Consider the following 20,699-nt stretch of genomic DNA (forward strand, 5'->3'; position numbering starts at 1 on the left):
TTACCAATAGGCTAGTAAGTTTGCTACATGAAAGCCTGGTATTGAATCTGTATGTATATATACAGTAACTGTAAACTTTTATTAACACATTTTGTCACAGAAGGCAATGTAATCGACTAGTCTAATCTGTGCAAGAGGATATTTAGTTTTTTCTCTTTCTCAAATTAGGTGCGTCTTTTCTGTTAGCTTCCACTATTTGTAAAGTGTTTTGATAGTGTTCCTCGTTTCTGGCACAATGTAGGTAATCGGTGCTCAGTTTAACTCCATGTTCAGCCACATTGTACACAGCTTTCTGGTACGACTCTGATTCAGACCATTTCTATACTGATAAAGGAAGAAAATCATCATTTATCTCTAAAACAGAGAAAAAAACCGAGAGTCCTTTGTGATAAAATCTGTCAGTTTTGATTCCAGATTGATTTCGGATGGAAAACGTGGTCCGTAGCTAGGCTGGAATGGCCCGTTTCGGTGAGTCCGATTCGGTGAGTCCGATTCGGTGAGTCCGATTCGGTTAGTCCGATTCGGTGAGTCCGATCCCTTAACGGGGGATTTTTTCAATTTTTTTTTTAAATTATCGGGTACCGTAGCCTAATTATCATTGTCGTTTTAGGGTTAGGGGTTAGGAGTTAAGGTTAGGGGTTAGAAGTTACGAACTCACCGAATCAGACTCACCGAATCGGACTCACCGAATAGTAGCAGACCCTAGCTAGGCAGTGCCAAACCGATCTGCTGGTGTAAAAACAGGATCTGTAGGTTTTACATGTATAGGCCTAAGTTCATCAGCCATCTGATGTTTTCCTCTTCTTGAACTTCAGAGCTGAACAGTGCCAGTCCAGTGGTACCATCTCAGCAGAGAGATACCAAAATTGACGTTTGAAGCTACGTTCAGCAGCATCTAATATCAACTTATGCACTGCTCCATATCTGAGAATGTTCTTGTACATAGCCAAACAGTTCCAAGGAGCATCTACAGCAACACTACACCGAAACCAATATATATTATACAGTAGACGAGTGAAATAAAATTCATGAGATCTTTTAATTTAGCCACTTGTGAAACTGATGTGATAGTTCCCTTAGGTAACTTAGCTATTTAATTTTCCAGTAGCACCAATTAATAGGAATGAATCAATTTGGCCATCCATCTGGCCTTGTGTGTGGCCCCAGAACGGTAGAATTTCACATTTTGTAGACCAGGACTGATATAAGCAATGCACAAGTTCATAAGTTATTTATAGTCGCCTCAAATGAATTTGTATTTGCTTTGTGCAAGTTGAACAACGTCATCTTTGAGGTTCTGAATGAGATCATGTGTTGTTACTGGAAAGCTGTTGATATCCAGTGTACTTAGCAGTTGGCCACTGTGGAATAGAATCCCAGTTCTTGCGGAGTCTCATCAAGATGCTCATTTCTGGTTATTTGAAACCTCTAGCTCTAGCGATTTCACCGATGTGATGTAAACAAGCTGACCAGAGAAGTTCCTTATCTTAAGAGCTACAGTAGAAGCAGTTTTTGCGTTTCTTTTTTAGAGTGTTTTTGTCGTTTTTCTGCACTAAGAATCCTACTTTCTTTCTTTCTGACTCGTGCGAATAAAATAGAGTCAAATCCGTCTATTGTGGCTGTCCTGTCTGTCATCATTCCTTTTAAGAAAGATATGTCTGCAGGATTTGATATAAGCTCCTCAACAAAACACTAACATACTGATTTCGCCTGAACCCGTTGTCATGCATTTTGTCCATTACTGTAATGCTATGGATAATTGGATGCACAAATTAAAGGCAGCATTTTTGCAATTAACTTCATACGGTAATTGTTTGCTTTTATATGTTTGCTTCAGTGTATTAACAGCAGTACCTTTAGAAGCATTATGAATTTGTTTTTCTTTACCCTATTTTTTAAAAAAACAATAAATTTCCAACTTTTTCAAGCATTTTTGCTGAATAAAGGCTCTGATGTCATTTTGCTAGCCCATAGATGATTTTAAACTGCAGAAATGACTTCCCAAGACTTGATTTAGTGGGGATAGACACCAAAACCACTAGCCTGCACCCACTAGAAAAAAAATTATAGTCAATTTAAGGAATTTTGCCTCGGCGGTCACTAGAGAGCTCTTGGATAGGGGTCAAACGGGGTCAAAAAATGTTTTTTCAAGTACCAATGTAAAAGATAGCCCAAACTGCATCTTTTGGCAGATGCACTAAGCTGAACCTAAAAATTCGTTTTTTTTGATCCACCCTAATAAAGAGGTTATGAATTGAAGACTATAAAATATATTACACATGATGATATTATCATCATAACAAAAATATGTACAATGCCAAGCAGAACAAAGTTAACAAAATGCAGTTCCATGATGGGAGCTTCTTCTTCAAATAGAATTCAATTTTAGTATGAATTTGTGGGATACACGATTTTATGCCACAGTCCAAGTGACGTAAATGTGAATGAACACGATTCCTAGGCCACAAAGCACGAATGACGCAAGACATGGATGATGCATGACCTAAATGACGCAAGGACCAAATGCCACAATGCATGAATGACACAAGGTTTAATTATTTTGTACTAATGTTAATTGTTCTTTTGAATACGGTAGTAATTTCATTTGTCCCGGAACTAGCAGTTTCATTTTTTTATACAAACAAAAACGCTCCCTTTACAAAAATATAAAATTGTGTTTTGCACTTAACAAAATAACGATGTGACTTAGATATTTTTCAATGTTTTTTTTAATACGGTAACAATTTCATGTATATACCACAGTAGTAGCTTTAATTTTCATTTTCTCCTCAAACAAAAATTTAAACATTGTTTTTTTTTCCACTTAACAAAATAAAGTTGAAAGTGCCACTAATTCATTTATTGCTTTTTAATCTTAATAGACACATCTGCAGAGAAATCTTACTCATCAGAAACGTCTGGAAAAATGTCATTCTGGCTTCCCATAGTTAATTCCTTTCTCACTGATTCAGGAACAACACAGAAGATCAGTTACATTATTTTGTTTTCGAAAAAGATCGATTAGGTTCGGACTTGAAGCAAGCAAATTCAGACAGAACCAAGTTCTTGAGCTTTCCCAGTGCCAATTTATAATGTCTCGTTATTAAATACAACACCCCTATTCCTTCCAGTGCTGTGGTGGAGAAACTTTTCTGCATTAGAAAAGTCATGCTAAAACCAAAGCTAGCAGCAAATTATTTTCACCATAAATTTCACCGAGAACGTGTTTTTTATAATGATGTTAGAATGGCTGTGCAAATGAATGTGTTTTCAAGGTCATTTTGATGTCACAAAGTGCTTGCTGTGTCAGTTTAAGTTAAGACGAAAGTAAAAAGAGAAGTAGCGGCAGCGCTCGCTACTATAGCCAGAGTAGCAGGTAGTGGGCTACTTTTATCGACTGGTAGCAAGTAGCGCGCTACTTTTAAATTAGCCGATTTCCACCTTTGACATTAACCAATGTGAGAAAGCCATAGTTCTACTGCTACTACTTCTACTATGCTGAGCTACGATACTTCTTCCTGCAAATTGTAAGTAAGATTTTTCAAGTAGAAGCATTTCTCTGCAGACATGCCGATTAAGATTAAAAAACAACAAATGAATTAATTAATATTTTTGTTTGTGTAAAAGATGAAAATTGAAATTGCTACTGTGGTAAATAAAACTACTAGGCTGCCGTATTAAAGAAATAACAATTAGTATTAGTAAGAAATAACCACATCTCATCTTTAGTTTGTTACGTGCAAAAAACAATTTTTATATTTTTGTTGTGTATAAAAAATGAAAATTGAAACTTGCTGTGACAAATGGGATTACCACTGTAATCAAAAGAACAATTAATTTTACCACAAAATAATTAAATCTCACGTCATTCATGCCTTGCAGCTTGAAGATTGTGTCATTAGAATCGCGGCATTAAGTCATGTGTCAGAGTTTGTGGAGCACTTTTTGGAGATGCTTCTGTATTTATTAAGGCTCCAGATGTATTTAAATCCAAAATTGCTACAGTAAAACTTCTGTCAAGCACTTCTAGCATTTAGTTCAATTGTGCTCATATAGCTCAATACATGTAAACTGAAAATATCAACTAGCCTATTCAACTTCATGAGATACATTTATTTCAGTGAATGATATTATGAAAAAATTCTTATCCCATGGAATTTGCTTATTTCAATAAAAAAAATTATATATAATGGTTATACAACACTGGTTTTTATTCTTTACAATGAAAGGCGATAAAGCTTTTAAACATGCTTCTTTTTAACTAACTGTTTTATATAGCCCATACTAACAATGAAACGGATTTCATTGAAAACTTGGAAAAACTTGGATCTTCAGCTTTATTGAACAACAAAGAGTCAGAATCAGAGATTGGTTCGGCTTTTCTCAAATTAGCTGTGTTCACAAAAGAAATAAGCACACTGCTAAAAACTGTGGTATGTTTTTTTTAAATTAACTTCATAGATTTATTACAATTGTTTATGATTTCCCCCAAAGTTGACTGATCTCACTTGTAATTCAGTTTTTCGTACTGTTTATGCTCTAAAATATAGACCCACCTGTTCAATCCAGTTTAGTTTGGTTCTAATGTTATCCAACTATGTAATGTTGTTATTCTGAATGCTGCCTATTTCACCGGAGTTATGTAAGATATATGTTTGTATTTTGTAACAAAAAATGACAGCTTATTTATGGTTTAAGGTTCAATAATAGTTTGTATCATATTTGTTATATCACCAGTTGAATGATGTACTTCTAACCATGGCTTTGGAGGCGGCATACATATGAAACTGCTCCAGCTCCAGAGCTCTCTTCTATCGGAGCATTGCTCCAGCTCCATTTAGGGATGGGCAAAATAGAATACCGAATATAGAATAACCGGTTGTAGAGTCTAACCGGTTTCAAAATGCATATGAAATCGGATAATTGAAACCGCTTTAACGATCTACTTCGTAATAGTCCGTTTGATCGCAACGAATTCGCTGCAGCGAAAGTAGAATTGTTTATCGATTCAGTGCGATGCGGCGTCGGAAAAACGCACGAGTTTCATTGTTCGCATTAAAGAGATCTTTCTTGTCAAGCGCTTTGTAGTCTTCACAGTCTTGCGGAAGTGTGGTACGAAACAGCTTAATCCGCTTTCAGGATTTTTCTCTATTTCGGTACCACAAACCTAAGTTGTTTCTGGTAGAATACAAGGGTCGACTTGCCTTCGCTAAGCTACCCTCGTGAGCTCCCACTCTCGTATGCAGGGCAACGTCGACCACAGGGTGTGAGAATTAGCGACCCTCCCTGCCGCAGAGCAAGGGGGGAGGCAATTTTTTTTAGGAGGGGCCGAAAGAATTTAAATGGGCAAAATCATTATAATTGTAGCTGTTGCTCGAGAATGTTGGGATTTTGCCAGGGGGGCAACAATTTTTAGGTGGGGGGTGAGGCCCCCCGGCTGGCTACGGGCCTGTAATACCGTACATGCCAGTACAGTGACATGGACGACTTGTTGAGCTGTGGGATTGAAGATGCTGCTTGCAGTAGTGAAGATGAATCAGCAAATTTGGCTTCCCCTGCTTCAGAAATAGATACATATCTCACTACATCTCTGCAAAACGCCCTTGTTTGATGGAAAGCAAAACAAAAACCAATCTTCTTGTTTCTGTCAGTTAGTTTCAAAATATTTTTGTGTACCTGCTACATCTGCTTCTTCAGAGAGATGTTTTTCAAATGCAGGTTTAACTGCCACCAAGTTGAGATCTCGTTTGACTGGTGAAAGTTACACTGCGATAAGCAATTTTTGTAATGTTCATTGTTTTTGTAAAGTCGTAAAAATCATTAAAATGTGTCGATGGTAAAAACTGTCAATTATTCTAGAATACATATCTGTATTCTATATTCGGTTTCAGTATTCTAGAATATTCTAGAATAGCTAATTATTCTATTTTGCCCATCCCTAGCTCCATTACCATATTTTCTCAAATAACATATGACTTCGTTAATAGTCGCCCTCAATCAGTAGGCTAATCGCCCCAAATTTAAAGTCTTAAGAAATAGCAGACACACCACAATTATCCAACAATTAAAAATGCCAGCCAACAAAAATTAATTTTGTAATGGGTTGCTGTTAAATTATGTGAAATCAGCCAATAGCAATAGTATCACATAAAATTAATTGGAGCTGGAGCTGTGTATCAAACAACTGGTTCCAGCTCCACCTAAGTTTTACATAATGCTCCAGCTCCAAAGCTCTGCTGCTAACCAAAGACTTTTTGAAAACGTTTTACTGAGTCTTGTTTCTGCTTGGCACTCAGTAAAATGATTAGATTCATAATAATAATAGTGTACGGTACTCGGCTGTGCCTCTATACGGCTGCACTGACACTATCTGCTTTGTAAAGCTCTGAGGAGCTTTGCATATATGTGGTGGATACAGCAGCACAACACTATTATAAAAACACACATTATTATTGTTCTTGTACATGCTAAGGTTTCAACCATCAACAACATTCTTATGTTTCCAATGGAATCATTGCTGAAGGGAGACTTGAAGGGATTAAAAGGGGTGAGTTCTCCATTGATCATTCGATTGTGTTTACAGGCTCCAGGTAATTGCCATAGTTCAATTTTGACCATTTGTTATACAGGGGTCTCACTTGATGTAAAATCATCACAAAAGAAGCAATTACCCTTCTATTTTGTCGTAAAATTTTACTTAGCATAAATTTTTTGCAAAATAATAATTATACTTCTATTTTCTACTGTTGTGATTAGTGATGGAACAACCTTTGGCTCCAGTTCTGGCTTCGGCCACTTTTTTGAACTCCAGCCTGGAGCTGGAGGTGTGTGCACCAACTGTGTGTGTGGTTGTGGTCAAATTCATAACCTTGGATAAATGTATTTTTAAGTATCACTGTGGTATTGTTGTAATGCAAGAATACACAATTTACACATGTTGGCTGTAACATTGGTCTTAAATGTATATGTAACATTGAAAATGGATTCAAGGAAGTTAATTAAATATCTTTAATATCTTAAAAACTATACTACCTCAGGGAGATAGAAAACATAGCCAAATTGGAATCTTTCCAAATGTTTACCGTACTTCTAAATAAACCCTTTTAAAGCATCGTAACCATTGCTATAAAGCAACTTCTTTAAGAATGCCTAGTTATCGCTTCAAAGCTTGATAAGAGTGGTGTACCATACTGTACCAACAACCATGGTTGTTGTGAGGATAGTTTGGGCCGATATGTGTCTGCGGAGCGGTAGAACAAACAATGCAACACATACTCCACGAATGTTCCATCTTACGACCCCCAAGTGGAATCACTGGTATTCGACAACTGGACCCAACTACCGTATCTTGGCTGCACGAGGAGGCATTGCCAATCTAAGCTGCTACAAGTCAAACGAGAGAAGAAGAAGTTTGGGCCGGTATTGATGAGACTCTCACGTCCCAAATTCAGACACTTCTAAGAAAACCGCACCATGTCTAACAAATTCGAGTTAGTTTCTTCAAGTTCCCAGGCCTCTTGGAATGTTGACGAGCCCTTAAAATGATCCCTGGTCCAAAAGTACCCTTTGGACCTTCTGTGAATGCTCTTGTCACCAATCGCTAGATTAAAACATGGATTATATGAGGTATATAGATATTAACTTAGGCCTGAATCTCCGGCCAAAGTTGACATTCTCTAGATCAGTGGTTCCCAACCTTTTTGTTGTCACGGACCCCTTTAGACAAATTATTAATTCTGCGCACCCCTACCTAAATTTTGCCTGAAACTCAATTAACATAGTATTGACTATTGTAATAATTATGCTACTCAACTACTGTACTGTGTCATATTGCATTGCCGATTGCCGCTATGACTCCTGCGGCAAATATCAGGTTAAACAGTTGTTCAAATAAAAAAATGAATGAATTGTTCAAGAAATATCAACAGTATTTGAATATTAAGGTGACCCAAAGTGCCATGCCGAAACTGGTTGCAGGTGAATTGTTTGTAAACAGTTGTTCGTAAACAATTGTTCGTAAAATCAATTCTTTGTAAAGCAATTCTTTGTAAAGCAATTCTTCGCATAGGTGAATTGTTCGTAAACAGGTGATAGGTGAATTGTTCGTGAACAATTTTTCGCAACAGCAAGGTTTGTCTTGCAATTTCCGATGAAGGTGCGTAATGCAAATTTTCCTGAATAACCAAGTTACGACGACACAAAGAAATAAGCACAATGAAAAAGCGCATTATTTGTTATTTATTGGAATACAACTATTGTCTGTGTTTAGCAATTCTTTGCTTACACTACCAATACTACTTTGAGTAACTTCGTACAAATTGTCCACGAGCCAAGTTTAGTATGAAGTATTGTGTGCAATTCCATGCAAGTAATCACAAATTTCATCATCTTGAAAGTCTTGACGCCAAGTTCGGACGACTCTAGTTGGTCTTTCTGCACTGTCCTTGTACTTCTTCTTTGGAGGGGGTCCTGCCTGGCCACTGACATGCTGTTCAATGCGAACCTCATTTAGGTTTTGCTCTTGCTTGATTGCAGATATGAACTTCCAAATATCTGGATGATTTGCAGATACCTGGAACATGAACCCCCTGTGCCATCCTTCAATGCTATTATTAGTTTTGGGAAGGCCACTGAGGACGCCATCATAGCAGTTCCACATTTGAATTGCAAACATTAGGAGGACGGCGCCCTTGACGACAATCTGGGCGCCCAACCCAAGTGTCTTCAAAGTAGTCAATTACTGGCTGGGCAACATCTGGTAATACATTCCCATCAATGAGAATGTCAAAAGACCCGGCTGACTTCATCAATAGGCAAAAAGGCCAGAGGCGACAACATGCGCAGCCTCGGAGCAAACTCTGCACTTGTCTCGTACTGCTCCTTCAGGCCACTTGATTGCATCTTTCTCCAAATGCACTGGCACAAATGGAAGAAATAGCCACGGTGAGTTGAAAGTGGGTACTCTCTGCTTACTGCATTGACCATGGCCATCTCAAAGTCAGTCATGATTGTCTCTGGAACAGCAACAGCAGGTAACAACTCCTTGATCTTTTGCAGCAGATGAATGTATGTCCCTCTCCTTTTGTCCCCCAGCAGGGCATACACCAGAAGCACTGAAGTGTTTTCCTTCAGTCCGTGTATTGTGTAAAGCTGTTCAAACAGTGAAGGCACTGTCTTGAAGGTGCCGTTAGCATACCAGTGCTTTGAACGGGCGAGGAGCTGCAGATTTCTTTCAGTGGCAAAGAGGACCATACGGTTATCTCCAGGGCCAGAATCATAGGCCAAGAATGTTACACCAGCAAACGTTTGCTTGTACTCTACTGGAAGCACAATGTCACGGAGAGAATGTGGGATTACTGGGCCTGCATTTTCCTTCAATCGCACTTGGGTGACTGCCCTTTTCATGCTCTGCACACTTGGCAGTTTTGCTGCCGTGGCTTGACTGACTCCAATAGTTTTTGCTGAGACGAGGTAACTTGGGGCATCACGACTTTTGCTGCACAACGAATATTTTCCATAACCTTTGCTGCTTCGACATGACCAGCATGATTGTGCTCACCTTTGGATTGTACAATGGCTGCCATAGCAGTTGTTACTCGTGCAGGACGTTTCTTATTAAAATGCTCACATTTCCAATAAGTAGTTTATTGCCCTTGTGCGTTAAGTGCACTATAATCTTTGTAATAAAGCTGGCCACTATACAAAAGTTTTGGCTTTCCTTTTTCGCTGCTCACAAACTGTAATGCCATTCTGAATCAGGGACTCTACACTCTGTCTGCTCGTCTACACTCTACAGGTACAGCACGTCTTTAAGCACAATTAGCACATCTCCAGCATATAGGCTACCCTAATTGATTGTTCGTAAACAATTGTAACTGTTTTTTTTTTTAAAAGCTGTAGCCTAACTTTTATGAACATTTGTTTACAAACAATTAGTATTACGGTCAATTGCATGCCCGAAGAATTTCTTTACAAAGAATTGATTTTACGAACAATTGCTTACGAACAATTGTTTTACGAAAAACTGTTTACGAAGAAAATGTCGGACACCGCCGAAACTGTTTCAACGTAAGCAAATTTAATGAGAGGGCTCTTGTTGCCTTTCCTGAACTAAACGACTGAACTGTGGTTGAGTTTTTGACAATGCACAGCACGCAAGTCATCTTCAACGTCCAGACGATTTCGATGTTTAGTTTTTATTGTAACATGAATGAATTGTTCAAGAAATGTCAGCAGTATTTGAATATTAAGGTGACTCAAAGTGCCATGTCGAAACTGTTTCAACGTAAGCAAATTTAATGATCGAGGGCTCTTGTTGCCTTTCCTGAACTAAACGACTCAACTGTAGTTGCGTTTTTGACAATGCAGCACGCATGTCATCTTCAACGTCCAGGCGATTTCGATGTTTAGTTTTTATTGTAACATGAGCTGAGAATCCTGCCTCGTAAAGGTAAGTGGTTATGAATGGTAACAAAGCAATAATCGCTTGCTTTACCAAGAATGGGTAGGTCAAAATTCATCAAGGTAATCATGGACCCCCAAATGCTTTCTCACGGACCCCCAAGAGGTCCGCGCACCTCAGATTGGGAACCACTGCTCTAGATGGAACATCCTACCTCCGAAATCTTGCCTCCGGTGTATCACTAGTTGTGATTCTGGTAATAGACCTGAAGATCAACAACTAGTGTGTATGTTGAAGCATTGAGGTTGTGTGTATCGTCAAGTACACTATTCTATAACAGGCCTCGAAATTCGTTTTTGTTGACGGCGGACAAACGTGTCCGGTCTGAGCAGCAATCTCGGCGGACAAATTAAGTTTCACGGCGGACACACCAGTTTTAGCGTTGATCGTCATGCTTAATTACTTCATCTTGATAATTCTTCGCCATTTGAGAACTATAGCTACGGAACTATAGAAGGCTTTTTAAAATTTCAGCGAAGTCGCTCTGAAAGGTTTTCATCAGACCAACATGAACATTTTTCATCCATGCGCGATCTGTGAGTGCGGCAAGAAGGAACAAACCGCAGACCACACCATCTGTACCTGCGCCACCGCCATCTACCATGCGCCAAATGGTGAGTGGGGTCTGCGTGAACTGGATGACGAATCAATTAAATGGCTGCTCGACACCTGCCCAAACATCTAGACCGCATCGCCGCCACTGCCCAAGGGTGGTAAAAGGCAGAGCCTTTTAAGTGGCGAAGAAGATCAGACCAACGACGTGCGCTTGAAGAGCCAAAGCGCCGTGTAGCTGCTAAATACGCCGCATAACTGATTAACTTCCACCGAACGTGGTCGTGTGGCTTCTTGCGTCACAATGCTCTTTGTCACGCTGATTCAATGTCATCAATCGTTGAAACAACGTAAAAATAAGTTATCCTGCTGGAATGGAAGTTAAGGGATACAGTATTCACATTTTCTATATGCGCACTAGAATCCGCAGAAAATTATATTCTCGCAACAATTGTTTGTGCTATTTAATGACAGATTGTATCGCTAGTTCCTGTGTTATTTCTCGGCGGACAAATATGACCGATCTGGATGGCACTTCCCGCGGACAACACATGCTGTGACGGCGGACATGTCGGCCGTGAATTTCGAGGCCTGCTATAAAATGATCTCACTTGCTGGTGCTGTTTTGCTTTGATTATCACAGTTGTTTTGATACAGTGGTACTGGTATACATCAGATTTACAAAGAGTCAAAGACTATACTTTTTGATGCACACACTACACAGGCTTTGATGATATGAGAGCTTATATAGATGCTGACATAATTTTGATTATAAATTCAAGTCTAAATTTCCTTTTCTTTAAAATGATAATTACAAGAATCGAAACTACCAAAGCTTACAAAATCTTGGTTTTCCTTAAGAAGGATAACAAAACCGTTAACTGCTGTTAATGTTGTAAGATCTTATTTCAATGTCCAACACTAATGTGAACATATTGTTTGATATTTGTATAGTAAGAACAGCACAAAAGTAACCAAAAACCCCATATAACTTGCACAAAGCTATTTTATCAACTGTTTTCAGGCTTGTGACTTTGGCTGCTATTAAGCGCAGAAAATCAGCCTCTAGTGAAATTTTAAAGTTCTCATGTTGGTCCATGACCACTTTGTGACTTTCGCTGCCATCCTTGTTGTGCGAATTATTTGTGTTTATTGTCTTTTTGCTTTTTGTGTCTTTCTTTTTCGCCAACAAAACAAAAAATAAACTGAACTGAACTGACCTGGTTTAAATGACTTCAACTTGAATGATGCCAGAGCAATCCATCATTTGTAGGGTAAGAACTTATTACTGCCTGCGCCAATCAGGTTGAAGTCATTTAAAATCATGCCAGACTTATTTTGCTTGCAAATCGACAAGACTTAAGTGACAGTGATTCAACAACACATGCAGCCTACTGTAATGTTGTTCATGCTGCCTTGTACGCCTACTAGAATTTCCATGTTTTAGTTAATACCGGCTTGCACAGGTTTTGTATTTAGTATTGATTGGTTGCCAGTGGCCATGGTTGCCGTAGTTGCCAGCACAATGCTGTATTCAAAATAAACCATTTCATTTGTTATAAACTGGTTAGAGTAGGCTAGTATTGCTAAATAATTTGTAGTAGTCTGTACTGTTAAAAACTTTTGATTATGACTGTATTTGTGTCCAAACGTTACAAAAGTATAAAAAAGCACAAAATTGGTCCAACAAAAATCCCCATTTTGACCTTACAATCATCAAAAAAGCGAGCATTTTCAGAGTGGGATCCCGATATAAAGGGTTATTGCCACATCACTTCACTTTACTTTCACCAACAGTTACTTTTTGGCAGCTGAGAGTCCGAGTGGTCTGTGTATTGACTTGATACTCGAAAGATTGTCCCTGTAATATCTATCAATAACACAAAGACTTTATAACAATATAACATGATTAAAGTTGGTACTAAAGACCAGATGTTTGCCTTACCATATGCTCAAACCAAATCTTCCACAATCCACATCCACAAAAACTCATTTTTGGCCTCATTTTTCAATTTGACATTTTACATATTGCTATGTGCATTGTGCAATAGTTGTTGCATTTATTCAGATAAACTGAGCTGCTTTAATGGATAAATGCAAGAAATAGATTCAAGCTTTGTTTTGGTGTGAATGATATGCTTGATTGCATTTAAGTTGTGTCAGTTGATGTTGCCACAAAAGTGCAACTTTCTTGTGCCTGTACATTGCATTACTTGAAAACATCCATTTGTCTAATTTTTCAAATGCAAGTTGAAGAGTTAATTTAATCAAATTAAGTGTGCTGATTTTGTCAGTTAGCTCATGGCTAATTTGGCTATGCCCCAGCTTACCCTATATAACAACCATACCATGATAATAACTTGATGCATAGGCTCTGCTCTGTCTTGTTAGTCACTTCTTAATTTTACTACTTGTTGTAGGATATGAAGCGGCCATTTGAAAAATCTTGGAAAGACTATGACAATAAGGCGTAAGTTTTGTACAAACTTTTCAATTGTGTGATTGAATAGGCTATACTCTGTGATACCGTACCTGTTATGTGCCATTTTCTGCTATAGAGAATAGAGATTTATGTCTGGCTGCTAAACTGGCAGAAGACATTGAAATAGCGAACAGGTTGATTTAACTACTCGTCCTGCCATTGCAGTTTGTTGTAAAATTCTTACTTGTACTATTATGCTTGTACTTATAACTGCAGGTGGTGTAGTATTATTATGCAGCAATTAAATCCACTGCTTTGTTCAAACCGTTTTGAAATTATCATCCAGTGTTTTCTTATCGCATATGAATTAGTGCATGTTATGTATGTTGATAAACTACAAAAGTTATTTGATTGTAAACCAATTGCAATGTAAAGGTGTTAGATTATATTCCATGATTGAACAGTACATTCGGCTTCGCCACATTGACATTTTCTTGAACATTTTTTTTTTTCAAAGATTGCATAAGTTTGTAACCGCAGCATTAATTTGCTTTGCAGTAGACTTGTCATTTCAATAATGCCACTGTTAGATTCCATTATTTTACTATTCACGATAAGCGTAGGATGTGACTTCATTGTTTCCTGTGAAACTGTTGGTGAAAACTAACTAAATCAGACTCTAACAACACTCAACCATGTCATGACCTGCCTCGCTGACGTCATGGCATCGAGAGGGGAACTCCCTTCGTTTTGCTGAAACAGACGAAAAAACATTTTGATGCAACAAATAGCTTATCTTTTGTCTGCATGATACAACCCTTATTTTTTCATGTGAAACATAGGATAACTATAATAGAGTAAAAATGTTGTTTTTTTGCACTTGTCACGTTGCAGAGAGTGATGCCTTTTTTGTGCTCCATCCATGAGCAGTTTTCTTGTAATACTTTTCATATGCTGAAAGGCATAATTTTCCCTGGCTATCAGCATAAAGTTGAGGAATCTGCCGGTTTATTTTACTTTCACAAATGAAAGCAATCAATTATTATTGTTGTAAGTGGCTGACACCATACTGTCAAAGTCAATGCATCCCTACTGGTGAAGCCCACTTGGCTGAATCAACTGTCTATTGTTGTATTCTTTCCACAGTCAGTTGCCCGCACATATATAATATATATAACTGCAGACAGCGTACACCGTTTCGACCTTCCGGACTCGTCAGTGCAGTGTTTACACTGGAATGGCCATGAAGGTATACATACACTAGGGTGGCTCTTATTTGGCAAAAAATGAAAAAAATTTGAATTTTGTGTGGGACACCCTTTGAAAAGGTGAGGTTGTCAGAAAAAATAACTCCTGCAAAAAAATTTTTGACTTTGAAATTGATTTAGAGGTGGCCCTCCCCCCCTAAAGTTTTGCGCCCTCCTCCCAAATACCAAATCTGCATATCTCAAAAACTGTTTGAGCTAAAGATACGGTTTTTGTGTCAAAAGATGCAGAAAGCATGATTTCCTATCTGCTTTCTGAACAGTGATTGCGTCTATCTTGATTAGAAAAGCAGTTATTTAGAAAAAACCTGTTTTCGGTATTCTAGCACAAAACAGTGCTAAACAAGTATTGTGGCCCAAGCTATTCAATAAACAAAGTTCATAAACTAACCTGTAAAACTGGTAAAGTAATAAACGAAATAAGTATTCCTAAACTTTTATGCATTCATGAATAGCTAAAATGCCCGTTTTTTGTCATATTCCTTGAAGAAACTCCTTAGTGTGGAATCTGCTTTCAAGCTTCAGGTGCTATGCATTGCACTTGTTGGAAGGCGAAGGCGATTTATGCAAAAGCTTGGTCTGCATTTATGGTATCTGTCTGAAGAAATGGTTGAACTAGCCTTGTTTGACTCTCGATTGTCTGTGGAAAGTAACAAGGTAATGGTGGCAACCATGTTAAATGAAACAGCAGAACGTCCACCAAGGAGACGAAGCATCAAAGTAGATGCGTTTCTTAGCAATAAGGGTCTAGAACAGTATTGCACCTCTAATTCAAAATGGCTTCAGCTGTTGGGTGAAGATGAAGCAATAATTAGACTTTCAAAGGATCCTGCTCATTGGACTGAAGATGGTGCATTTATTCAAGCTTTACACATGGCGAAGGGACTTTCAGTAGTCAATGACAGAGCAGAGAGAGGAGTTGCTCTCAGTCTAATCCCGGATTTTAACAAACTCTCAACTGAAGATGAGTACCAACTTCAGTTTCTTTTGCAAGTTGTTACTGAACACAGGAAACTGTTGAATCCAAATTCCAACAAGAACAATATTGTCGATTCTTCTTTGTTTAAACCTTCTTTGTTACTCCAGGGGTCAAGGGGCTCTATCTTTTACCACCCTTGGGCAGTGCCGATGTGGTTTAGATGCTTGAGCAGGTGTCGAGTAGCAATTGCATTGATTCGTCATCCAGTTCAAGCAGACCACGCACACCATTTGGCGCAGTTACAGATGGTGTGGTCTGTGGTTTGTTCCTCTATGCCACACTCACAGATTGCGGATGGAGCCATCCCCAATTTGTGCATGTTTGAGCGGAATAGTCTGACTCCAGTAGCCCAGCACGCAGGCGGTTGTGCCACACCCAGGCCTTCCTTGGCAAATTATGCATTCTGGTTGGATGGGGGCTGGTGTCGGAGATAAAACTTTAGAGCCTTGAGGAGTTCTTCTTCCTCTCTGAGCTCTATTTGTTGTCCTCCCAGGTAGCCGCGCTGATGGATTGGTTTTCAGCGGTTTTCATCAGGAGTTGTGCGTCACATACAAATGGGTGTCTCGATTTCAGTTGGCGAGGATGCTCGATTGCTCGCTCACAGACTTGTAGAGACTTGAGTGGAGCAAGTGGTTGGGGTTCGTAATGCCGAGAAAGAGACAGGATGGCTTCTTCGCGACAAAACTCAGCTGGTTGGTTGCCTGCAAGGACAGGGAAATTGTCCGATTGTGTACAATGTGTAGGTCGCAGACATCCTGTCACGATACGCAAGGCAATATGTAAAATATTGTCGATAATATCGCTTCTTGCAGTATAATACTGACCAGAATTACATTTTGAAATGAATATCGTTACCAGTGTTCCCTCTAAGGTGCAAAAATTAAGAAAAAAAAACGAAATTTTGTAGACGGTTTCGTGGTCACAAAAAAGGTTGTAAAATCAAGATTTGGTCAAATGCGTTTTTTCTAAATAACTGCTTTTCTACTCAAGATAGATGCATTCAATGTTCAGAAAGCAGATAGAAAACCATGTTTTCTGCATCTTTTAACACAAAAACCGTATCTCTAGCTCAAGTGGTTTTCGAGATACGCAGATTTGGTATTTCGAGAGAGGGCACAGAACTTTAGGGGGGGAGGGCCACCTCTAAATCAACTTCAAATTTAAAAAAAATTTGCAAGAGTTATTTTTTCTGACAACCTCACCATTTGAAAGGGTGTCCCATGCAAAATTCAAAAACTCAATTTTAAGAGCCACCCTAACATACACCTCCATGTGACATTTTCCTATTTGTGGTACGTAAGCACCAAAAATAGTACTACTGCCAATCTTGCCAAAGTGCTCAAACTGCAAGCAGTGAGCTTTGCGCAATGCATAGCAAGGTGCCCCCAGTAAAGTGCTCAATCGGTGTAAACCAAGAGCGTCAATAACTGCAGACAGCGTACACCGTTTCGACCTTCCGGTCTCGTCAGTGCAGTGTTTACACTGGAATGGCCATGAAGGTATACATACACCTCCATGTGACATTTTCCTATTTGTGGTACGTAAGCACCAAAAATAGTACTACTGCCAACCTTGCCAAAGTGCTCAAACTGCGATATAATATATATATATACATTTTCCACAATGCTTCATAACCTGTGCAATCAAGCACTTAATCACTTCTGTATGTACAATAATATTGACTAATCAGGCCTTTGACTAACAAAGCTAGAGCTATTAATTTGCTAGCTTAGCTGGACGTTGAACCAGGTGTGTATGATTGCATTCACTCTTACATTTAGTCGTGGAAAATACTGGTGAATGGTGATACTTAGTGAAGTTTGGTTTTCTAAAAAAGGGTGTGAATTACTTCATTACTTGGTGTAGTCTGTGAATTTTTTTGCACGTTGATGTGCTGCAGTGTTACCAGTGTCCCTTTGATTGATATGATCATGGGAGTGTAGTGTTGTCAAAAGAAATTCAATGCATTGCGGTAACCAATTGGCTTTAATTGTTAGGAAACAAGTGGAGCGGGAGAAACGTCAGCTTGCGAAGGATGCTGGAATGATTCGAAACGAAATAAGTGGCGCCGAAGTATGACTTGCAAAATCTTTGATTGTTTCTTTTCACTTTAAAGCCGTGGTGTGAACTTTAATGTTTTGTGGTCAGATATTAGCACTGTACATAACTTCTGGCTGTGAAAGGCGATTGTTGCACACACAGTTTGTTTTTCAATTGTTGAATCGAAACGCAACGCTGTTGCTGGTTCTGCGTCATTAAAAGAGCTATAGTTTCCTTTATGTGACCCACCTCGCTCACGTCACTGACATGTGATACATTTCGACCAAGGGAATTGTATTCACACGATTTATTTCCAAAATCCACCACGAAATAAATCAGTCTGTAATATTTCTGCCAGTAAGCCATAACTTTTAAAACTTACAAGCTGTCCCGTTACGAAAATGATATAGAAACATACTGTAAAGTTTGTTGAAGATTCATGCAACAAAAATCGGTGCAATAATTTCATGAAATGAACCACAGTACGGTACGTACCGTTTTAGTCAGGTTTGAACTGCAATTTTTGTGGAAGCATTAATGATACTGGACCTACTACTGAATAACCGAATCGTTTCTCAAATCGGTACAGTAAATCATAATCAATTTTGCTGCATATTTTTTCTTAGACCTTGTCACTATGCAATGCTTTACAAGCTAACATCATATTGTTTTCTACAGCTGTATTTTCTTTACTGTTTGAGTTGACGTAATCCTGTAGCCATTTTATTTAATTTTTGTGTTTCATCATGAATTGAAAGTCAATGATCTGTTCTTTTGTGTCAACATGTGTTGCAATGTGACTGCGCAAATAGAGTATCTGGAGTGAAGCAGGATTTTTTATTTCTTTTTTTTTTTGAACGTGATTACTCGATTGTTTTTGGAAATCCAACATGACGTTACGTATTTGACAGATTGCCGAGGAAATGGAAAAGGAGCGGCGAATGTTTCAGTTGCAGATGTGCGAGGTCAGAAATACAAAAGTTAAAATATATTTTCTTGTTTAAAATAACACCCTGGTAAAGATGGCTAACTTATCTGTGAATTCAAAAAATATAATAAAAATACATATACCGTAACAAAAATCGCAATTCTATAAAATAGATCCTTTATCACTATAAACACCGTCTGGATCCTGTCCAAGTGGCTATTGCAATGCATGCTTATGATGCATCGTTTAAGCGTGTAACATGCTGCTTAATGGTACTCAGCACGGGTTAATAAAAGTAGTAACTTTTTGCACTGTAATATTTCGACTTTCATGCTGCCCTCCGGTTAAGAGTCATTCACCCACGTTGGCAAATATGTTCATTTTGCATTGATTCAACATCTGCAGACTTACGTCATTTGTTATGCAATGCAAGCCCAAGCTTTGGCAGAGCACGGTTTGTGCCAATGTTGGAAGTGACTGATTCGTGGAACAATTTCAAAAACGATATAATTATTAAAGTAACACGATTTAGAAATGTATTTACCAGTGACGTAACAAGCAATTGCGATGCATCACAACAAATAAGCAGTAAAATCAAACGTAAAAACAAAATATATGCAATTTCTACACAGTTGTTTTAATTCGGGTTAATATACGAGATAAAGCACCGCATTAGGTCATGACGCCAAAAGCTAATACTAGCGCTGTTTTTACAAAGATCTTGATTATATTATACCAACCCAGTGCTGTGATTTACATGGTTTGTGTTCGTGAAACGAGTGTGGTTCCGGTCATTCATCACTTGAAATGTAACAATATTGTGCTTCTAACAATCTATCAATGTTATTTCTAGTATCTGATCAAAGTTAATGAAATCAAAACCAAAAAAGGGGTGGATTTTCTTCAACATTTAGTGGAATATTATCATGCTGAGCATTCGTGAGTGAAGAGTTTTCTGCTTTTATTTATTGTTGGTTGTATATTTAATTAAGGTAATCTTTTCCACCAGTATTATGGTGTATGTCAGTCTGTTGGCAGATTTTATGCTTATATAATCATTACACACCATTAGTGGACAGTGGTCAGTCACTGCATGTATTTTGCTTAATACGCATCATGCCACAAGGCTTCACCAAGCAAGTTGCATACAGAGAAAGCAAATAAAAAAAAATCACAAATTTATAGTTTTTCATGATTGTCATTATTTTTTCAGGTATTTCACTGACGGCGTCAAAGTGATTGAGCACTTTCGGGCGTATGTTGACGACTTGACTGCCAATCTACAGTCTGTAAGTTTTGTGTCCAATTTGACTTGATCGTGATTTTCTCAGTAGACTAAATAATATTTTATTTAGCTTCGTCAAGGCCAAGACGAGGAGAAGAGACAATTAATGGAGCTAAGAAACACCTTAAAGTTGTCAGTGTCGGATAGTGATAATAACTCAGGAAAAACTCAAGCGAACGTCTACAACCTTCACCAGCTGCAGGTAAAAAAAGATTTGACAAAGACGTTTTTTTTTTTTGTTCAACAAGAAGTTCTTGGTAAGTGGGGATGGTAAATTCCGGAGTAAATAGTGCTGTTTTTTATCCTTCTGCTCCATTTTTAGGGAAACAAAGCGTTGGGAAATGAAAAATGTGGTTATCTGATGAAACGAAGCGAAGGCTTAAGGAAAGCGTGGCAAAAGCGGAAGTGCTTTGTAACTGACGGGTATCTGACGATGCACCATAACAAAGTATGTGCAGCAATCTACTGTCGTTGTGTTTGCATGATTGTTAAGGCTAATTTTCATGCTCATGCATCGAAGGATGGTTTAAACATCAAAACGTGACCATACCCAGTCAGTCCCGTTTTACATTGATTCAAATTCTGCAGACGTTGAATCAATGTAAAGAGGAGCTGATTTGCATGTTGAGTAACATCAAAAATATTGTTTTTTTTTTAAATTGCTGTCGAACTGATCAAATTTATCACACAGTTGACTGAGCAGACTGAAATTCACTTTAGGGAAATTTATCATGAAAGAATAGTTAACAGAGTCACATTTGGTAAC

At 38.3% G+C, this 20,699-nt stretch overlaps 1 protein-coding gene across 4 annotated transcripts in view; it reads left to right on the top strand.

Moving 5' to 3' along the window:
- Positions 1–20,699, top strand: part of LOC145786312 (arf-GAP with SH3 domain, ANK repeat and PH domain-containing protein 1-like) — a 37,178-nt gene that overhangs the window by 2,005 nt on the left and 14,474 nt on the right. For all 4 annotated transcript variants that reach the window (XM_082597953.1, XM_082597951.1, XM_082597952.1 and 1 more), the window contains exons 3-11: positions 4,279–4,433; positions 6,473–6,547; positions 13,435–13,484; positions 17,678–17,753; positions 18,632–18,685; positions 19,502–19,587; positions 19,862–19,937; positions 20,004–20,135; positions 20,256–20,381. In XM_082597953.1, coding sequence (XP_082454079.1) covers positions 4,279–4,433; positions 6,473–6,547; positions 13,435–13,484; positions 17,678–17,753; positions 18,632–18,685; positions 19,502–19,587; positions 19,862–19,937; positions 20,004–20,135; positions 20,256–20,381 — 830 coding nt within the window. The remainder of the gene's footprint in view (positions 1–4,278; positions 4,434–6,472; positions 6,548–13,434; positions 13,485–17,677; positions 17,754–18,631; positions 18,686–19,501; positions 19,588–19,861; positions 19,938–20,003; positions 20,136–20,255; positions 20,382–20,699) is intronic.

The sequence above is a fragment of the Aplidium turbinatum genome, chromosome 17 (assembly GCF_918807975.1).
Source record: "Aplidium turbinatum chromosome 17, kaAplTurb1.1, whole genome shotgun sequence".
NCBI lineage: Eukaryota > Metazoa > Chordata > Ascidiacea > Aplousobranchia > Polyclinidae > Aplidium > Aplidium turbinatum.